At 34.0% G+C, this 23143-nt stretch overlaps 1 protein-coding gene across 4 annotated transcripts; it reads left to right on the top strand.

Annotated features, from left to right (window-relative positions):
* The first annotated feature begins 394 nt into the window (after positions 1 to 394).
* LOC139487472 (sialate:O-sulfotransferase 1-like) lies at positions 395 to 12309 on the top strand. Of its 4 annotated transcripts, none has more exons than XM_071272287.1 (6): positions 395 to 520; positions 2425 to 2456; positions 3407 to 3550; positions 4875 to 4999; positions 11078 to 11216; positions 11919 to 12309. In XM_071272287.1, the coding sequence occupies exons 3-6, from the start codon at positions 3418 to 3420 to the stop codon at positions 11927 to 11929; spliced, it is 408 nt and encodes a 135-aa protein (XP_071128388.1). In that variant the 5' UTR covers positions 395 to 520; positions 2425 to 2456; positions 3407 to 3417; the 3' UTR covers positions 11930 to 12309. The 4 variants fall into 4 exon arrangements, with proteins under 4 accessions (XP_071128388.1, XP_071128391.1, XP_071128389.1 ...); XM_071272290.1 differs by having other exon boundaries at positions 415 to 520; positions 3396 to 3550; XM_071272288.1 differs by lacking the exon at positions 395 to 520 and having other exon boundaries at positions 2300 to 2456; positions 11827 to 12309.
* The last annotated feature ends 10834 nt before the right edge of the window (positions 12310 to 23143 follow it).

Raw genomic sequence — 23143 nt, 5'->3', positions numbered from 1 at the left:
GTGTTAGCGAGAAGTTTACATCATCCAAGGACATAAAATGAAAGGGTACCCGGAGGGATCTACTCGTGTAACAAATGCATGTTTATCAATACCTTAGCATTACAGAAATAACTGCAGATACTCTTACTTTTCTTCCACACTACTGTGGATACCCCAACCCCTGTTTCACTTGAAATATTGTCAGCTTAATCCCTATATATACAAATTAACACGTTGAAAGTAAATGCAATTATTTCTAATGTTTGAAAATTCATTTATACAGTTATGTAAATATAAACATTATGCATGTTTTATCAAAAAAAGAATTAATGCTTATTAGTGCAACACATGGTATTTTGGAACAAGAAATCAATTTTTCTTACATTTTTAAAATTCAAAAAAATTAGACAATACATGCAAGAAAAATAGTGTTGACTCAGCAATGACAGTCTGTTACACATATTGAATAATATTTGTTATACAGAATAACAGTGGTGCATTTCTTTCCAGTTGGTCTCAATCAACATATACTGACATCTTGGTAAGAATTTAGTCTTAGACGCATGACTTTTTTATTACTTGTTAATGAAATCCTCTTATATTTGAGTGTGAATTCATATTACTACTGTTGCCTTTATTTAATGGCTTTGAATTACAAACATATATCTGTCATTAACTGCCAGTACTCTAAGATCTGTACTCACTGCCTTCTGTTGTAAGGATGTACAAGTATCCAGCAACGGCCATTCTCTGATCTTGAAAGATGTCTTTCTATTTGTATTCATCTGATGAGTTGAGCCTTTTTTCAATTGATTTGTATAGTTCGTTCCCTATAGTTTTGTTGTACTGTTACACTACCGTCCGAGGTTAGGGGGCGAGATCCTGTTAAATAAGGTCGTTAGTTTCTCGTTTGAATTTTTTTACATTGTTATTTCGGGGCCTTTTATAGCTGACTATGCGGCATGGGATTTGCTTACTGTTGAAGGCCGTACGGTGAGCTATAATTTTAATTTCTGTGGCATTTTGGTCTCTTGTGGAGAGTTATCTCATTGGCAATCATACAACATTTTCTTTTTTATAAAAAGGTAACTATATTAATCAGATCTGGCACAAAAGCTTATTTTTCAGTTATTTGTGGTAAAAATCAATAAAATTCGACAAAAAAAGGCATTTGTCCGGCGCTGGAAATATCATCAACTATTATTTTGCCACTTTCGTTGAAAAGAGATAATTTTGATATTTACTTTTAAAAAGGACTTTGAAAATGTACATTCAATTTATTAACACAAACCAATCATATCATTTTTTCTCGTATAGATAGATAAGATATAACACTTAAAAAATAATATTTCACATAATCGGTTTAAAAAATTTATTCAACTTCTGAAGGGTTTGAGGAGTTTACTCGACTTGTAAGTTATTGTTCAATGTTACTGTCTTGCGCGCTTGCAAAGGGTTCTATTTGTGTAACCAAATGCTGTCATTAGGAAATTGCCATTAAGTACCTACAGAACAATCATTAATTCTAGTTTACCCTGTACAATGACGATCACTAAGACGCTTGATGAACACTTAAATGACGTCATGAAGGCGCGTATAATTGACGAGTTTTTCCGGTGACGGATGAACTCGAAAGTGGTCTATTAATCTTATGTTTGAATGTTTATCAGTAACGTGTTTGGATTCTTAACTATCTCTCGTATCCGTTTTCACAGAATCTGAGATACTCCAATATCAATTTTTTAAATCAAACCTGCGATCACAAATGTTGTTTAGTAAAAATCAAGGGCAGAAATAGTATCAAAGCATGTTCAATGGACATAGTTGTTATGTTAATTGCTACTAAAAATGCCCTAAAAGAGTTTGAACATATATTCTGACTTTTTAAATGCCCATTTGATTAGGTGTATGAATTTTGACTTAATGAGAATGTGAGACAATGTGGTATATAGTGTAGAAAATCAAAACTGTGAACAGATTCAAAATCACCGGTACCAATATGGGCATGCAATCTTCCAGTACTTCCAACGAGTTTTTGACACTCCAAAACATGCATGTTTTAAAAAACAGAAAAATAATAGCCACACACGGTATTATTGGACAAGAAATCAATTTTTCTAACACTTGTGAAATTCAAAAGACGTAAAACATTAAATGCAAGAGAAATCAATATTGTTGACTCAGCAATGACAATCTGTTACACAGATTGAATAATGTCCGTGATTTTTTTACATGCAAGCTGGGACTATTATACTAAATATTTTGCAAGAGAAATCAATATTGTTGACTCAGCAATGACAATCTGTTACACAGATTGAATAATACCCGTGATTTTTTTACATGCAAGCTGGGACTATTAAACTAAATATTTTGCAAGAGAAATTAATGTTGTTGACGCAAATGACAATTTGTTACACAGAATAATAGTGGTGCATTTTTTTCCAGTGTGGTCTCTATCAACATTGACAGAAATCTTGGTAAGAATATAGTCTTAAACAAATAACTTCTTAATTACATTGTAGTTGTTAATGGCTTTGAAAAACAAACATGTATCTGTCAGTATCTGCCGGTACTATATACTCACTGCATTCTGTTGTTAGGAGGTACCAGTACCCGGCTACGGCCACTCTGTGATTTTGAAAGATGTTTTTCTATTTGTATTCATCTAATGAGTTAAGCCTTTTCCACTGATTTGTATAGTTCATTCATATGTTGTTCTGTTACACCACTGTCCCAGGGATGGGATCCTAATAAATTATGTCGTTAGTTTTCTTGTTTGAATTGTTTTACATTGTAATTTATAGGTCTTTTAAAACTGACAATGCATGATGGGCTTTGCTCATTGCTGAAGGCCGTATGGTGACCTATAGTTGTTAGTTTCTGTGTTATTTCGGTCTCTTTTGTGTTTATAAATGGTACTACCAAAAAAGATTAAAATTCTATCTTCAAATTATGCCGAAAAGGTAAAGTTGATGACGTTTTAGAAAAACTCATAGCGTTCAATTTAAACTATACTTATACATTTATGAGGATAACTGCTTAAATTTCCCTTGACAAATGACCATTTAAAGAAGAAAAAGGCATAATCTGTTCTTCATTTAGTCTCTTTTAAATGACAAAAATATTAAATTAATAATCCTTGACAATATCGACAAACTTGCATATTTTAAGTATTTTTCTTTCTTAATATAAACATAGTATAATGATGGCCATAAGAGTAACAATCTGTTTCTGGTTCATGAAATATTTAGATTTGACCTGGCTATTTGAGGTAACTATTTATATTTGACCTGGTTATTTGAGGTACATAATTTAGATTTGACCTGGGTAACTATCTAAAAACTATTAAATTCATTATATAAGATTCAGACATATGTTTAGTCGAAATATTCTTGTGCGTTATGATGATTTAACAGTTTATTTTTAGTGTGTCACATTATGATTAAACCTACAAGCGTATACGTGTATCTCCTTGTCATATTGGTATGCAACCACTCCTCAAATGCTGCCCAGTGTAGATCCGCATGTAAATGTGTTGACGAAAAAATTGCAGAATTGAAAGGCAATCTAGGTAAGAAACTATTTTGTTCAAATGTTCGAAATGCATATAATCGATACACATTCTCTTCATACAGATGAGATTGCTATAAAAAGGTTAAAGATACAATGGTAAATGGTAATAACAATCATAAAAGATACATGGACTATACTATTGCAATTCGAGTTTCGAATAAACAAAAGTTAAAGGATTTTTAGTTTGTTTGTGCATATTATTTTGGTATCTTTCTCGCCACTCTTTACAGCAACTAGAAGGTAAAATTCTGATTTGTGTGCGAAATAGAGATCATGTAGCACTATTCTAGGATTTGTAAACAGTTAATGTATAAAAATGGCAAGATTTTAAAATGTTAGTATCATGTTTTCTAAATATATTTTTTGACATTGTTTAATAATAGTTTGTGTGTTATGTGTTGATTGTTGTGGCAGAAGAAATGCAGTTTGCGCTTATTGGTACTAAAGCAAAGTTATGATTTGAATTTTGGGGATTTTTTTGTGTTTTAACGCTACGTTTAAGCATCGCATTTGGGCTATCTTGTGACAAACCGTTTTTGATAGTTGGGAAAGCCGGAAGGCCCGGAAAAAACCACCAACCTTCGATAGGAAAACTGAAAATCCTAGTCAATTAAGATTGGAGTCGAGTGCACCCGAACGAGCGGGGATCGAACTCAAAACCTAAGTGTTGACTTGCTAGTGATTACCAGTAACTACTTAGACCACTCGGTCACCGAGCCTCCCTATATCATAGTATGTTCTCGGTTTGACAGTTGTGTTTTGATTATATATCGTGTATCTATGATGAGTTTATGAGACAAGCCACAATTTTAATCTCTATAAACTATACTCCAAATAATGTCGATATTTCCTCTTTATCATATAAAAAATCTTACCTATTTGTTTAAAAAAGATAATGAAAGTAAAAGATAATCAAGTTATATATATAAAAAAAACAGAGTGTGCTGAAAATATGTAAGGTACATGTAGGTGATGATGCTTTAATATAAATGTGAACTCAGTCAACAACACCGAAAGCGCCTTTAACCCGTTATTCCTTTGTACAGCAAAGTAAACTTATATGGGTCCCTTAACTTTTTAATAATTTGGCTACTGATGGACAGTTATCTCATGGACAATAACAGAACTATTCTTTTATATATATCTTAAGACCTTTTTTATCATAAAACTCGTGAAATGTTTAGGTTCTGACACATACATGGCTTTCAAATATTCAGTTTTGAACGTTGCTGATTAAGTATCTCAAATATAACCTTATAAAAATAAAAAAACTATTTGATATGTAAATCAATGAGCTTATAGTGTATATTCTTATTTTTCAGGATATGTTGGTTGTTTTACTGACAATCATGACAGACATTTCCATACACTGAAACTTCGCAGCAATGGTATGACTCTTAAAATGTGTCGGGAGCAATGCCGTGGGTATATATATGTAGGACTACAGGTTAGTAATGTCGGAACAATGTCGTTGATTCATATAAGTAGGACTACATGTTAATTATTTCGGAAGCCCCCTTACGGCTATATATATGTAAGAGTACAGGTAAGTAATTTCGTAAATCACATTCCACTTGATCAGTCACGTCTTAGTCCTTACATGTACAGCTGAAAGGACGTTTTGGATAACCTCCTTATAATCCATTGTCTACAACATGTTACGCTCTTCCGATGGTTCAACGACGAACTAATTTATGAGCTGCAGCGATACTCTGAAACCCATTGTGAATGGATGGGTGTCATATGCTGCACAGACGTCCGAGGGCTATAATTTGTGTATCGTAGTTTAAGTGCAATTTGCAGTCATCTACTACAGACTAAAAACTTTATCTACTAACAACATATCGTCGTGGTTAGCAGGCTGCCCAGGTGATCAACCTGGTCCTGACAGCAGCCGTTGTGGAGTCTAGTTAGAAAAGAAACATCAAAATAGTAAATATCAAAACAAAACAAATCACGTAAACAAAGATGGCGGTCTACCAAAAGAACTGGCGTCCTCACCGTTCCTGGCCCACTGCAGAAAATATTTGAAGCTTACAAAACACCTTTGGGAACCGAGCCGACCGTATGAGGGCTGAAAAGCCAGTCAATGTCTTTCAAAACTTCCATCAGTTAAGTAATCTCGGGAGCAATGTCTCGGCTATATATATATCAATAGGTTTGAAAGTAGTTTTCAATTTAGACTCGTTTATATATATATATATTCCCATTTTATAAAATGAATATGGGTTGTGACATTACACGAGAAGTAAAGGAAAAACATTTTATTTCAAAATTTAAATCACGATTGAATGCAAACTATGCATTTTCTATTGTGTAATAATGACGCTCCATACTTCTATATATAGACTAAGTGTAATACGATTTATCTCCCTTTATATACTCAACGACAACTATGACGTTACATACCTACCGTTACATAGTTACGTTAATCATGTATAGTTTCACCTGAAGATTGTTATTTAACCCTTTCAATGCCACGCGAAATCGTAAAAATATACGTTCAGTGCCAAGGCATGTTTTTCCATCCAGACTGGTTCTGTATTATGACGTTACTGTACCCTAACGTCATAGTGTAGGCGAACTGCATAAAAGTGTTAGCGGAAAAACGCGGGGAAAATAAAAGTTTACTGAAAAGTCCAAATATTGATTTTTTTTGCGAATAAGCAGTTTTCACCGTATTTACATACATATATATATTTCTTCTTTAACAAAGATTTTTAAAGTGTTATAAAACTTCAAATTGAACAAAAAATGAAAACATGTTTTTTTTTAACTTATTAGCTGCTTTTTAAAAAAACGTATGCAAATTCATGCATATACTTTTTACGAAATTCTTTTATTTTGTCAATATTTCAATGATATACATGTATATGTTCTGCAATTGAACTATATCGTCTTCCTTGTAGTTATTCGTAGACAGTTTTTCCGTATACATCATGTGATTTATGATTTATTTTGCAATTAAAAGTGTTAAGAACAACAGTTATTGATAGAACATGTAAAAGTTACATGAATAAATTATAATCCGATGATATTCACGTAAATAATATCTAATAATTTTGATTCAGGTACTTGGTCATTTCTACCACGAACGTTTTGGTTGCCTTAATTCTACTTTTGCATTCACAATGTTTATTCCATACAACTTTTGTGTCAATTTTCGAAGATGTGGGAGAGTTGTGGTTTGTATATAATTATACGAAATGAATGCAAATGACGATGAAAAATCCGCTTCTGCGGTTCTTGCAAAATGTGATCGTCAGTAAATCTTGCAGGCATTTCGTATACATTTTTATTTGTTCACAGTGAACAATTCTACAATGAAAGAACATTAATTCTCCTTTCCTTGTACGATACATACCCATAGCGTCGATATCTGAATAGTGGAACATTACATTGCTAAGCCAAGAAACCAAATGTTTTAAGAACTTGAATGTTTAGTTGCAACATATTTCAACTAATTTTTAATTCTTACCTAACTAACAACAATAACCTTCCCGGTAGAAACAATCAAAACTACACTCCGACAGCAAAATTTCGGATTTATTCAAACGTCAATTAGTAAGAACTCGCAGTCAAACATGCATGCTGCAATGCATTCCATAAAAAGTTTTATTTCGAGGTAAAAGTTTGGATGCTGGTAGAATCAATGTCAGGAAATATCATGCTCACTATAGTATATATACTTTTTTGTACATGTACATATATAGTATAGAGAGAGAAAAGGCGTGCAGTCATTCCAATACCACCAGGTCAACCCAAGGGTTGTTGTTCAGTGGTTGTCGTTTGTTGATACATAGATGTTTCTCGATTTTTTTTTTAATTCCTAAAGATTAGACCGTTGGTTTTCCTGCTTGAATTATTTTACACGAGTCATTTTGGGAGCGCTGTACCGTTTTGTTCTGTGTACTATGATCTTTAATTTTTAAATTTTTTATACATTTTGAATTGATGGAGAATTAATGTCTCATTGACACCCATACCACATCTTCTTATTTACATTACTTCGTAAAAAATACCAATGTCGTATATCACAACTTCTTTACTTCTACATCGCTTGCTAAACATCTTTTACAACTCGGCGCAAATTTTACAGGAACTTTTCGCTAAAACAGGAACATGCCGAACATGATAAAACATACCATATCAAGTTCACGTTGATATAAATTTTATACGGTCTCAAGGGACATATTTTATAATGTTTGCATATTGTGAAAGAGCACGAAGAAAATCGTTCTGCATTTAAGCCCAAACAAAAAGGCTGTCCTAGTCAACGGAAATAAACCACGAGTAATGAAATTTTAATAAAACGACAAAAAGACAAAGAACGAGTCTTCAAACACTATTCAAAAACTGAAGACTGACTAACAAAAACCCTTTACCGAAACAGAAAGGGATACTGCTCTACATGTGCCCGCCGTTGCATGTATCTCTTATATAAAATAAATAGAAGATTTACTAAGATAAATTCTAAACGTTATGGCACTGATTTTTTAAAATGAGGACGTGGATTCAAGCTTTGCGCCTGGTCAAACTTAAAAACTTTAAAAAATTGGTATACTTGCTGCTTTTTCGCTAAGCACTCGCTGTTTAGAAGTAATGAAGTAAAAATTATGTGTTCGCGTAGGGTAACTTGTTTTACAACAGAGCTTTATACTTATTTTTTGAACTAGCAAGTAAAATAAACCGACCCAGCGAGTCAGTTTATTACAAAGCTTGGTAAATACTCAAATCTCATAAACCATCTCCTCGTCATAAATATGCATTTAACCTACCTCTACCTAAAACGTGTTCCAGTTTGTTTTCTAAAGAATTATTATTTTTTTTATTAAAAATCAGTTGAAAAGGTGCCATGAGAAATTCAAGGGTATACTGTCAAAAACTTTTATTCCCGGCTTAGTGTACCCTACATTCCGTTAGAAATAAGTCAAATTTCAGTAAAAGATATATAAAAAAGGGAGAAAAAAAAACCGTTGCTTTCACTTTAAACTTTGTGGACGAACTTCACTAAAATCGCCAAATTTTAGAGATACCTCAGTGTGTACTTGATACTTCAGGGTGTTAAAATATCCGTGTCTACGGATATGCACGTAGATAAGTTATAATGTCCTCAGCATTGTAAAGAAAATAAAAGATATACAATAATGAAAGCGAAATAGATTATGATAGCTAAACTAAAGGTTGAGAGAATAAAAAAAGATAATTATAAAAGACATAAAGCACAATTTGATTTATTAGAAAAATATATTATCTTATTAATAAACTATTTTTCAGTTGTGTATTTAGTATACGCAACTTAAAAAATTACTATTTTCCAATAATTTGGCGCGCTTTGTGCATTTCAAAGAAGCACGGACAATGACGTTACGTCATAGTACATTTCATAGCATCAGAGTAAAAAAAAACAATGGCCCAAAAGTGGCCCCGTGGCACCGAACGTAGTATGAAAAAAATGGCCCAAAAGTGGCCCATGGCACAGAGATGGTTAAACATGAAAGTACTAGTGAATTAAAACTATTCATACCGGAAATATTGGATTTTTTAGTAATCTATATATATTTCTATACACAAGAACATTTATTATAGTGATCTTTATATATATATGTATATATATACAACTCAACAATGTTAGATCTGTAAATTTGCTTTCGCAAATTTTTGGTTCTTCCCTCGAACCCATGCTACTGTGATATCGTGACACTTGTATATACATTATGTACACAGCCATGTATCACCATCATTGATGGCGATCCGATGGATACATCTGTTGTAGAGTTGTCACTGACTCAGACGTACTTATATGTATGTATATATATATATATATATACAACTCGTCTAAACATCAACCCAACAATTTTAGATCTGTAAATTTGCTTTTGCAAATTTTTGATTCTTCCCTCGCCGGGATTCGAACCCATGCTTCTGTGATATCGTGACACCAAATATATACAACTCGTCTAAACATCAACCCAACAATGTTAGATCTGTAAATTTGCTTTCGCAAATTTTTGGTTCTTCCCTCGCCGGGATTCTAATGCATGCTACTGTGATATCGTGACACCAAATCGCCTGCACTGCAGCCTTCCAGCTAGACCACACGACCACCTGGGATCTACTTAGACCACACGACCACCTGGGCTCTACATATATATATATATGTAGGACTTTGGGTTAGTAATTTCGGGAGCCATGGCGCGTCGTCATATACATGTTTCTCGGACTTCGGGTTAGTTATGTCGGGAGCAGTATTGAGCCTATATAAACATGTATGCAGGACTTTTGGTTAGTAATGTCGGGTGCAATGTCTCGGTTACATATATTAAGTACTTTTGGTAACCATTGTCGGGAGCAGAGACGCGACTTCATATATGTAAGACTTTGGGTTCGTAATGTTGGGGGAAATGTCGCAGTTTTATATATGTGGGAATTTTGATTAGCAATGTCGGGAGCAATGCTACGGCTACATATATGTAGGAATATGGATAAGTTATGTGAGGAGCAAAGACGCGGCTACATATATGCAGGACTTTGGATAAGTATTGTTGGGATCAAAGACGCGGCTTCATATATGCAGGATTTTGGGTTAGTAATGTTTGGATCAATGTCGCAGCTTCATATATGTAGGAATTTTGATTAGCAATATCGGGAACTATGCCACGGCTATATACGTTTAGGACCTGGGGTCAGTTATGTCGGGAGCAATATTGCGGATTCATATATGTAGGACTTTTGGTTAGGAATGTCGCGAGCAATCGCGTGGCTATATATATGTAAAAATACGGGTTAGTAATATCGGAAGAAATGTTATGGGTTCATATATGCAGTACTTGTGTTAGTAATGTCGGGAGCGCTAGCAATCGCGCAGCTTTAAATATGTAGAAATATGGATAAATAAAGTCTGGAGCAATGTCTTACCTGTATAAATGTAGAACTTAAAGTCAGTAATGTCGGGAGCAATGGTTTGGCTTCATATATGTAGGACCTTTGGTTAGAAATGTCTGGAGCAATGTCGCGGCTTTATATATGTAGAAATATGGGTTAGTAATGTCGGGTAAAATGTTCCGGTTTCATATATGCAGGACTTGGTTAGTAATGTCGGGAGCAATGGTTTGGCTAGGATCATGAAAACACGGTTTGTTCTCAGCTTTTACTTAATTTACCTGTGTTCTTTTTCGTGTAACCACGTGTCATCATGAATGATGTAATGCAATAGATTATAGAATAAAGCGAGAATGTGGCGTAGCTAATCAGAATAACGTATTATAATAAAACGTAAATATAATATCTAAAAAATATTTTAAAAAAAACATATAATGTAATTATTAGATTGTCAATTAAAATTCTATTCATTAATATTATATATTAACATTTGATTTATTTTACTCATCTTATCAAAATGCATGTAAAATATTTGTATGTTCATGTTGAGAAGCCAGTTATGTTTGCTTTTTATCAAAACAGCAATAAGAATATATACAGTCAGTCTCATAGTTCTAAATTTTTGTTATAAATTGTTTCACAGAATGGTCACGAATGTTTCTGTGGCAACCAACTGGATGTTATCAATTATCCGCCTAAGCTAGATGCGGAATGCAATCGTGATTGTGTTGGTGATCCCAACAGGAAGTGTGGAGGATTTTATAGGGCGTCTATCTATACAGGTATAGACATTTTTTTCCCTTTACTAAATGTGTTTTGTTTTCAACTGTATGTGTTTTATACCGCAAATATTGGAAGCAACGTATTTGATTAATGATTTTTGTTTCCGTACTATTTCAAATTATGAAAATTTAGCCCTAAAAGAGGGGAACAAAAGAATTGAAGAAAAGACACATTAACTCAAGAATAAACATAATGTAAACCAAATATATCAATTTAGATATTAGAGATCTGGAAAGATCTACAGTTCATGTTCCAATAGTGTCGTCCTTTGCGGTTCTCCTGTTCAAATATTTTGATCGAAGTGAACGTTTTAGTTGAAATCACGGTGTAGTTATATAAAAATAAACGGGCGCAACAGCAATATGTATCATTTTAAGTCACAATACATAGAAGACTTTGTTTATAGATCCAAGCATACGTTCGAATGACAAATTTCTTTTTTGACTAATTTTGTCTATATCATATTGATAGTTTTTAAGTTAAGAATTAAACTGAGATTTATTGTCATTAACTAAAAAATCATATAAGTATATATCTTTTATAGGTTGAAATGTACGTATCAAGTTTGGATACATTTAATGAATGATATCTTGCTATTTATCATTTCAGTTAATATTTGAGTTTGAAGAGATATAGGTTGAAATGTACGTATCAAGTTTGGATACATCTAATGAATGATATCTTGCTATTTATCATTTCAGTTAATATTTGAGTTTGAAGAGATATAAAAAATCAGCCTGCAGGTTTCTGACTTTGCTGCACCTTTGCTACCTTTGCTGATTTTGCTGCACCTTTGCTACCTTTGTCGACTTTCCTGCATCTTTGCTGACTTTGCTGCACCTTTGTTGACTTTGCTGCACCTTTGCTGACTTTGCTGTACCTTTGCTGATTTTGCTGCACCTTTGCCGACTTTGCTGTACCTTTGCTGACTTTGCTGTACCTTTGCTGATTTTGCTGCACCTTTGCCGACTTTGCTGCACCTGGATAACTTATTTATTTGACAAAATGTAAATGCAAACATTTTTAAAACCAATTTGACAAACTTATGTAAGACAAAAGCATTACTAATGAAACCAACTGTCTTCCAATATTTATATGTTTTAGAGTGTTTTTTTTTCCATTGAACTAGGTCACATTTTCATTGAGCGGCCAGTTTAGGTCCTCCTCCATGTACGGGATTTCTCGCTGCGTTGCAGAAGGTGGGTTTTGGCTGTTTTCTGCTCTTTGGTTGGGTTGTTGTCTCTTTTAAATATTAATCATTTCCATTTTAAATCTTATTTATTCTTTATTGATTTGACTAAGATTTAAAAATCACCATTTGTAAGATTCTTGATGCTTATTCAGTCAACTATTATTGGTTGGCGTCTTTTTAAGTTCATGCAATTTATATCAGCGTTTGCTTTTAGCCTCGATTTGCTCTAAACTACTGTCGCTTTAATTTGTAGTCCTTTTCCAGTAAAAAAAGGAAGTTCAGTAAATAATTTCATGTTTAGAAAAACATCGATTGTTTACGAATTTGTACTTCGCACATATTAGAAAATGTGGTATGAGTGTCAATGAGACAACTCTAAATCTAAGTCACATTTTCTAAAAAGTAATCCATTAGTGGTCAAAGAACGGTCTTTAACACGGAGCCTTGGCTCGCCTGCAACTACAAGCTATAAAGGGCCTCATAAATAACTAGTATAAAACCATTGTAACAGAAAAAAACAACCGTCTGTAGATACGAAGATGTGGTATGAATGCCAATGAGACAACTCTATATCTAAGTCACATTTTCTAAAACGTAAACTATTATTGGTCTAAGAACGTTCTTTAACATGGAGCTTTGGCTCACCCGCCACTGCAAAATATAAAGAGCCCTATAAATAACTAGTGTAAAACCATTTTAACAGGAAAAAACAACCGTCTATAGATAAACGAAGATGTGGTATGAATGCCAATAAGACAACTCTACATCTAAATCAAATTTTCTAAAAAAGTAAACTATTATTGGTCTAAGAACGTTCTTCAACAATGAGCTTTGGCTCACCCGCCACTGCAAGCTATAAAGGGATCCATACATTACTAGTGTAAAACCATTGGAACAGAAAACAAACAACCGTTTGTAGATATACGAAGATGATGTATGAGTGGCAATGAGTCAACTCTAAATCTAAGTCACATTTTCTTAAAGGTAAACCATTATTGGTCAAAGAACGGTCTTTAACACAGAGCCTTGGCTTTCCTTCCACAGCAAGCTATTAAGGGTCCCATTAATTACCAGTGTTAAACCATTCAAACGGGCAAAGCAACAGTCTAATCTATATAAAAATGAAAAACGAGAAACACGTATGATACACAGCAAACGATAACTACTGAACAGCAGATTCCTGACGTTCGATATGTGCAAACAAATGCATCGGTTTTAAATGTTTAAATGAATACAATCTTTCACCCTTATCTGAATTTATAGAGCAACATCACAACATAGAAAGGAAGAAAGATAAGCAGTTAACATTATCCTTTAACTTTACTTTTCGCTATATCACGGTGGGTATGGTTGTCCTGCGAGAGAACGTTCTGTGCTGGTGATTCGGTCCTGACGGGTGCTGGTGATCAATGAAAAAATGTAAACAAAGACGAAAATGATGATTTTTGACGTTTTAACTCATAAAAAAATGGAAGAAAACAGTTGAGATTTTTCAATTTTGTTTCTTATGGGTTCATATATAAACCATTAAAAAGTTGACCCTCTAAACTGTTTCAGTAAGCGTAACACAAAAATGCTCATTTTCAGAAAATCTAGAACTGAAAAAATAAAACAAAAATGCTCATAGAGTCCGCTTTCTATACCGCAATCCACACGACAAAACTATTTTGTGAAAAAAACATTGCAATTTATTAAAATTTAGCATTTTCTCAATTTATTCATGTCCTGATACTGTGCTGGTGGGTCCTGTCATTGTGCTGGTGGGTCCTGTCATTGTGCTGGTGGGTCCTGATACGGTGCTGGTGATTTTGGATAAGAAGTTGGTCATATTTGAAACAAATGTTACAAAATCAATAAAATTGGGCAGATAATTGTTGTCAATAGGATCTATAACTCCTATTTTAGCTCTTGTGCATCCATTTGGCTGTTTAATATGTGTTTTCAAATGATCGTAACTTGTATTACATAATTACATAAAAGGGCAACATCTTTCGTCCAATATAAGATAACAATATATATATAGTATCTAAAATAAGAATAGTTTTATCAAGATATTAAATGCCCCTTACATTGATGCTTCAACAATGATCAAAGCCCATGCCGCATAGAAATGTTTGTTAGCGCTCCGCATTCCCCTCCCCACTTCCACCCAACCAACCCTCCTCCTTTCCTCCTTCATTGTTACAGTGGTGTATCAACACAAAAATTTATCACATAAAATAATAACACAAAGACACACATTATTGAAAAACGAATGCTCGCAGGTACTGAAAGATAGTTCAAAGCCGCATTTTCAACTAATAGACAAACCATGTTCTCATATACAAAAATCCCAATCGTGTCGATTAAAAAAGTCTCAAAACTTAAGTTCACATTTTAATGTTTGATGAAGCAGAACTTTAAAAGTGTGCAGTGAATCTTGTGCTCACAACAGTTATTTTCATAATTATATTTACATAAGACTTATAAAGGAATTAAGAAGGTACGAAGAAATATTTTACAGTTCAATTTGATGATCATGAATGGAAGGAAATGGTACGGAAGTTTACATAGGACAAAAAGAAATTGATAGGAATTGAAGTTAATGTTTATTGTCCAAACAAATTCTAGTATATAGTAAACAGACTACTTACCTGTCGTTTACAAACATCCAAACAATCATAGCACGCAATTTGATCAATAGTTTGCTTTGCATATATTTATAGAAGAGCTGTAAATTCTAAAAAAAACAATTCTTGTTGTCGTAGATGGTTAAATCCTCAACAAAATCTCAATAACTTTGTTGGAACGAATAAAGGTTTTAAATCAAATTTTCGTGGACTTTTTAGCTTCCACCCTGACGAGGCATGTTAGCTGTTCGTATGCTGTTGCACCTGACACACGGAAACTTTCACATTTCCATCTTCTTTTCTGAAATATTTTACCCAGCTCATACTTGACAGGATTGTTATCCTAGTAAAAGATGTAATAAATGAATTGAACACAAGTTAAAAATTCCACAATACTATATAAATCATTTTATGTTTCAATTTGTTCGAAAAAAGTCGAAAAGATGAGAGTTTTTTTAATGTCATGATTATCTGTCGCTTTCTAGATCTATGCTTAGCATTTATTTCAGATGACATGGACTCCTCACCTGGTGACCCTGCTGCCTTTCATAACTTTATCCGTATACATATATTAATAGATAAACAAAAGGCTGCAACTGGTATTTTTGTATTTAAAATGATTCGTTGTAACGAGAATATTTGTGGTGAATGGAAACTGTGGGGTCAAAATCTTAAATTGCTTATAAATGTTGCTGGACCCAGTTTCGTTATCTGAACTAAATGTTCTGAAATGTGCAAGGTAGATAGACATTAGCCTTTTGATTTTTTTTACTCGGTAAGTTTTTCCCTATTTGCTTGAACTTTTGCAATATTAAAGCCGATTACAATGAGTGTGTAGACAAAGGGAATATCTTTGGTTATCTTGCTTGCTGAACAGAAAAGTCATTGTTAGGTTATGTAAACTACCCTACTTTAAGATTAGACTAGTCCGACAAATAACACATCTTTATGTCTGTAGGACCAGGCTACTTCGAAAGGAGGGTAGTATACCTTAAATAACAATGACTTCACGGTTTAGCTAACAAGCAAGCTAACCAAAGATATTACCTTTGCCTACATACCCAATGGAATCGGCTGTAACTAAAAACTCGAATACATTTTAACAGACAGTGGTCATGTTTGTTGATGAATATTGTTTTTCCTAGATTCACTCTTGAAAAATCATTTGGTAACATTTGGTCAAGTAATGTTAGAAAGATCTTTTTGTAATTGCGGACGCCAAGACAATACATGAACCTCACACGACCCCTCGACACAGGTGAGCTTATATATGATCTTATAGCGATTCGGGTTGATAACCAGTTAAAATTAAGCCAGTTTTTTGTGTGTGTAGATTTGTATTGTTTTATAAAAAAGAAGATGTGGTATGATTGCAAATGAGACAACTATCCACAAAAGACCATAATGACACAGACATTAACAACTATAGGTCACCGTACGGCCTTTAACAATGAGCAAAGCTCATACCGCATAGTCAGCTATAAAAGGTCCCGATAAGACACTGTAAAACCATTCAAACGAGAAAACTAACGGCCTTATTTATGTAAAAAAAAAAAAAATCTATATTTTTGCTCTCCATTTTTATGTAAAATCTTACATTTTTATTTTATGGGTTATTGTTGAAGGTCGTACGATGACGTATGGTTGTTAACATATACTTCCTTTGGTTTCTTATGGAAATTTTTCCATTGACAACAAACATACACATCATCTACTTTATATAAGTATTGTAAAAATTACAACGTATTTTGGTGATCTTGCAAAATGATCGTAATCCCGACAATCGTAAACATATTTTCTTATCTTAAAAGGGGGCAAGAAGGGTTCCATTAACAGGCCAATAAATAAGATTACAGTTAAATTTTAAAAAAAATAAAAAAAGATAGGGGTATTTTTTCTCTCATAATAACAGTAAACAGATTCACAACAATGTCAATTTCACGAAAGCAGACAACAGTTAATTAGTCAATAACAGTACAGCATCAATGATCTTGAATATATGCCACTTTTAACAAAAATATAAAGGCACAGAACCAGGACCGTTTTTCTTATCACCAGCACAGCGTCAGGACAATTCCGTTTAACGAACTTGCACGACTTTTGCAATATAATATTGTTGTAATATACTTTGCATGGTACTTATGACGCATCAGAGAAAAATTAAGCAACAAAACAGTCGTTTTATTGCCGTTCTGATACAATGTAAACAAACCCACCAGCACAGAATCAGGACCCACCATCACAGAATCAGGACCCACCAGCACCTGACAGGACCAAATCACCAGCACAGAACGTTCTCTCGCAGGACAACCATACCCACCGTGTATATAGACGATCATATGATGAAATCATTATCTTTCAGTCAGTTTAATTGAATTCTGGAGCTGGCATGTCAGTTAACTGCTAGTAGTCTGTTGTTATTTATGTATTATTGTCATTTTGTTTATTTTCTTTGGTTGCATATTCTGACATCAGACTCGGACTTCTCTTGAACTGAATTTTAATGTGCGTATTGTTATGCGTTTACTTTTCTACATTGGCTAGAGGTATTAGGGGAGGGTTGAGATCTCACAAACATGTTTAACCCCGCCGCATTTTTTGCGCCTGTCCCAAGTCAGGAGCCTCTGGCCTTTGTTAGTCTTGTATTATTTTAATTTTAGTTTCTTGTGTACAATTTGGAAATTAGTATGGTGTTCATTATCACTGAACTAGTATATATTTGTTTAGGGGCCAGCTAAAGGACGCCTCCGGGTGCGGGAATTTCTCGCTACATTGAAGACCTGTTGATGACCCTCTGCTGTTGTTTTTTTCTCTGGTCGAGTTGTTGTCTCTTTGACATATTCCCCATTTCCATTCTCAATTTGATGTTTACTAACTAACTATTTCAAAACATGGTGACAATATTGAACGCATCTATCCAATCGAACAAGAGATAATTTTGAATGGATACATCAGATACAGTTAAGTCGGCCTCATATCTTGACTAACATCTAGAAATTGACAATGAGGGTCGGTTGCTAACAAAACTTTACGACAAAAGAGAGGATTTTAGCTTTCCAATTGTGAAATTTCCATTTCTAAGTAGCAACATTCCAGAAGCACCTCCATACGGGGTATATATCTCCCAATTGATACGATATTCCCGTGATTGCATTTTATAGCACGATTTTCTTGATTTTCTTGCTCACAAGGAAGCTATAAAACCAAGAGTCCCAAATGGTGAAGTTGAAATCATCCCTTCGTAAATTTTACGGACGCCATCACGAGTTGGTTGACCGTTATGGAATAACCGTTTCACAAATGATATCGGATATGTTCCGTACGTCCCTTCCCTTTTATGAATGTGACCTACCGAATTAGACTTTTCGCCGGATTTGTTATCACATAAGCAACACGAAGGGTGCCACATATGGAGCAATATCTGCCTGCCCTTCTGGATCACCTGAGATCACCCCTAGTTTTTGGTGGGGTTCGTGTTGCTTATTCTGTAGTTTTCTATGTTGTGTCATGTGACTATTGTTTGTCTGTTTTTCTTTTTCATTTTTAGCCATGGCGTTATCAGTTTACTTTCGATTTATAACATTGACTGTCCCTTTGGTATCTTTCTTCCCCCTTTTTAAGTTTAGTATGACGTCAACATGGTCAATTATCCCTGAACTTGTACAAATGTTTTTGTTTAGGGGCCAGCTGAAGGATACCTCCGGGTGCGGAAATTTCTCGAAGAATGGAAGGCCTATTGGTGACATTCTGCTGCTCTCTGTTCTATGGTCGGGATGTTGTCTCTATGACACATTCCTCATTTCAATTCTCTATTTTCTAACAAATGCTTATTTAGTGATGAGTCTCCGACGTTGGTTAATTTATAAATATCGACAAAAGGAACGTTTTTATGTACTATTTGTTTAGTTGTAAAGAGATGTCACAAAATTAGCTTTTAACAAATTAAAAAGTAAAATCAACTTTAAATGATGTCTTGTTTTAATTAATATTGTCTTTACAAAGTATTTAAACATTTGCAGCAAAGTCTGTAAACAGATCTTCAACTGCAGGATGTTTTCTTATGTTTCTGTAAACTTAAATATTCACTGAAATAAAAATAAATAGCAAGATATTATACATGAAATAGTACATTTACTCGATACTTAAATTACCACTTAAAGTACCAGTGAAAAGTAACTTCAAAAACTCCGAAATAAATTCAAAACAGAAAGTCCCTAATTAAAAAGTAAAATTAAATGATAAAACACATTAAACAAATGGACAACAACTGTCATATTCCAGACTTTGTACATTTGTTTCCAAACGTAAAATGAATTGATATTGGTTTTAAAGTGCTGAACCTCTCACTTGTATGATATTCACATTACATTCCATTATATTTAAAACAAAAAAAGCAGACATATAAAAGCTATAAATGTTAACAAAGGGGTACAGCAGTCATGACTGAGTCACAATCTCAATCAAATCAAAACAAATATGTAACATAGAAGCACACATAGCATCTAGCATATTACACTACAACAGGCATTGCTTACTTATGTATGTATTTTACCAAGTCAGGAAATTAGCAGTTGTTAACCCTATAGTTTCTTCGAGTGTTGCTTTGTCCTTGTATTTTGTTTGGTTGCACTTCAGTGTTTCTGTTGTTTCGTGTTTTTCCTCTTAAAGTTGATGTGTTTCCCTCAGTTAGTTTGAAACCCATAGTTTTATTCTCTCAATTGATTTATGATTTTCTAACAGCTGTATAATACTTTGCCCATTTTTTTCGAATGTGATTTGTCTTATCTTCGATTCGTTGATTGTTTGTCCACTCCTTTAATGCTATATTTTTATATTTTGAAATTGTGCGTCAACAGAAGTCCATAATCAAAGAATGCTACATCCAGTTTGTCTATTTTTAACACAAAACACATTCAGTAAATAAAAAAGGGTCTATACCTGTATAGATAAACATCCTCCAAGTTCCTCCACACTTCCTGGTACTTTCTCCTGAACATGCACGATTGCATTCCGATTCTTGTTTAGGTGGATACCTGTTGACATTCAGTTCGTTGCCACAGAAACATTCTCTACTAGTAGTGGAGTGACAAAGTCGATGAATTTTCAACTTTAATGGACCACCCTACCTGCAGGCTAAATTATACATTTTTGGTTAGAGAAATGATTAAAGTTTAATGTTTGCCTGGTCGTAAAATCGAAATATGGTGCATTTTTTTTTAATTTGGGGTTAAAGTCCAGTGGTCGATTTTTTCACCGAAGAACATCGATTGCACACGGGGTTATGAACAATAAAAAAAATAATATCACATTTGCTTTATTAAACAAAATTGAATTCTCAAATGAAGCAATAAACTGTAACAATTCACTATCCAAAAAAAAAATTTTAAAAATAAAAAAAATGGCGATTTTAAAGAAAGTTCAGATCAGCAACAATATTTACACACAAGATAAACATGTTTATGACCTTTAATTGGTATTTTTTTCTTCACATATACATTTTACGATGTATTTCTTATTTATACTTTTTTTCAAATTAAAAGAGAGTAAATTATGCTTCTGGTATGGTATATGCCATTTGTCAGTGGCAAATATTTCACCAAAGGTATGTGAATGAGATCGAAACAATTAATTCCAATGCGTCATTGTTATGTGTACTCCAATAAAAATACATATTGTACGGATAGAAAAACAAACTTTCCCTTATTGCAGGACAGCTATGCATACATGAAACCCATAAAACAAATAAAAAGTGGTCAGTCATAAAGGGCAGTTGCAAATGCAAAACAAAACATACACAAAAACAAAGAACCAAACAAAATACACAGGTTCAAATAATCGCATAGTCGAAGTGATATTAACCACAAAGAAACCAACTGTTGTTGAATAAAAAAAAAGAAAAGAGTAAAAATTAAAAAAAAAGAAACCAACTGTAATCATTTTGTTAAAAATATTGTCATGAATATATACAGCTTTACATGATTCACTCTGACGCCATTTTCATCGTCATCTTCTTCACTAATTTGAATGTCAGTAAGATAGTTTCTACAACTCTCAGAACCTTCACACGAACAAATAGTTGTACAACCTAGATTTTGCTGGTTGCAGACACAATTTTTATCGCAAGCCTTTTTACCCTTGCATGTGCAAATAAGGGTCTTGAAGGTAATCTGCTGACATAGGTCCTTCAAACAAAATCGGTAGTAAACAATTTTTACCCTCTTGCCAACCAGAGTTTTTGGGCTGTCTGGTTGCTGGTTTTGCAATGTGTGAATGCATCCAAACTTGCGTCTGTAACATTGCACGGAGGATGTGTTGTTAAAAGGACGCCTCACATGGGGGTAATCTAACAAGATTCATATCTTTTGTTGTGGCAAATTTCACCCTTAACTTGTTCAGGTCTTTATGTAAATCACTGAATTTCCTCTTCGGATCGTATAACAAAGCAACAAATTTGCGTCCATCATGAATGGCGGATTCCTGAACTCCCGTTGAAAAACCTATCTGAAGGGATTGGAAATTGTCTGCACTTTTCTGCAAAAGTTTGTACATAGACTTCTTTCCGAGACCAAAAAAAGAAGAAGTCGTATCGCATCCTGTGAGGTCATGTGTGGCTGGCAGTAAATTACAGATTGAGGGTTCAAGTGAGCGACATATATCGTGAACAGGTAGAAAACGCCTTCCATCTTTCAAATTTGATACTGACCCAGTTTGGAACCACATCTCCTCTGTTTTTTCAAGTTTAGGAAAATAGTGGACACAGAGCACTAAAACATCAGTGTCAGATGACCTTTTCTATCATTCGAACAAAAATTGGCATCTGCATACACCGTATGAATACTGTTGCCATGTCGCTAGGTTTGGCGTCAATGACCGGAGCATAGGCTACAAACGTAAATTCATATTTTGATTCAGATAATCTTTTGTAGAAACCGGTCCAAAATGGGACAATTTGTTCATTACTTTCTACAGAAATAGGAATAGGACCAATGCTGCGTCTCGACAGTATTCGAAGGAATACCCAAGACATGTCAGCATCATCTAGTCTTGAATAAATAAAGCTCGACACAATCTTGTCATAAGCATCTGCATATCGAGGGGGGGCATAACGTTCTTTGGGCTTGTCGTAAGGTAAGCATGCCATAAGTTTGGTATTAGAATCATCCAACGTCAGAGATCTTTCTGGTCCACGTTTAACCTTAATGGAACTAATACTTGCGTTGGATGTGTCATTTTGATACTGAAAGACAGCTCTAGCCATTGAGTGAAAGGTATTCTTACCATCTATAGTTTCAGCATTTATATCAATATTATCAGCCCCCTCCTGAATAATATGACCACCTTCTTCAAAAGAAGCAATCCCATTAGGTAAATATGATGTGTCTTGGATTCTGCCTATTTCAAAATTTGATAGACTAGTCAGATATATCTTTGTACTTCTGAGTATGATGAACAAAAGCCATGTGAATTTAGATTTTCAATCAGGTTTTTGGAACCAAACTCAGGGTGGAGTTGTAATGCCAAACCAAAATGAAATGGGGTAAAAATGCCTTTATTCAATGAAACAATACATTCGGCTATTGCAAGGACTTTACGCATCACATCGACAGGAAGATCAGAAACATTACCCTCTCCATTGTATGACTTATCATCAATAATCCACAACAAAAACTTTGTTAATAAGCAAGGAGTGCGCTGTGTAGAATAAGACAACGATATTTCAGATGGTGTTGGGTAAGTCTCATTTGATATATCTAAGGACTGCAATTGCACGGATTATTGAAGCGGCTGCATGTAAAGTCTGGTCTTCAATTATAGATCCTATTTCAACTACAGCTTCAATTTCCGAAAGTTTTAACTCACATTTTAAATGGCTAGCTGCTTGAATGGCTTCGGCAATTGATATAGAACTGCTGAATACTATATTGGATCTTCCCTGCCCTTTCTATGTCTGAATGACGGTAGAATTTCCATAATGCTTTTCTAGCCTTCGTTGAAGTTTGGCTGAAGTATATCTCGTTTTTAATTCGGGAGGTAAGAAGAAACAGTATTTTTCTAAAATAAAAGACATTACGTATGCCTTTTTGTGAATAAGCAAGTCTTCATTTATGTGACCAACGAAGGATTG

The sequence above is a fragment of the Mytilus edulis genome, chromosome 9, assembly GCF_963676685.1.
Source record: "Mytilus edulis chromosome 9, xbMytEdul2.2, whole genome shotgun sequence".
Classification (NCBI taxonomy): Eukaryota; Metazoa; Mollusca; class Bivalvia; order Mytilida; family Mytilidae; genus Mytilus; species Mytilus edulis.
The sequence above is the reverse complement of the archived record's forward strand: the minus strand, read 5'-3'. Positions and strand labels throughout refer to the sequence as shown.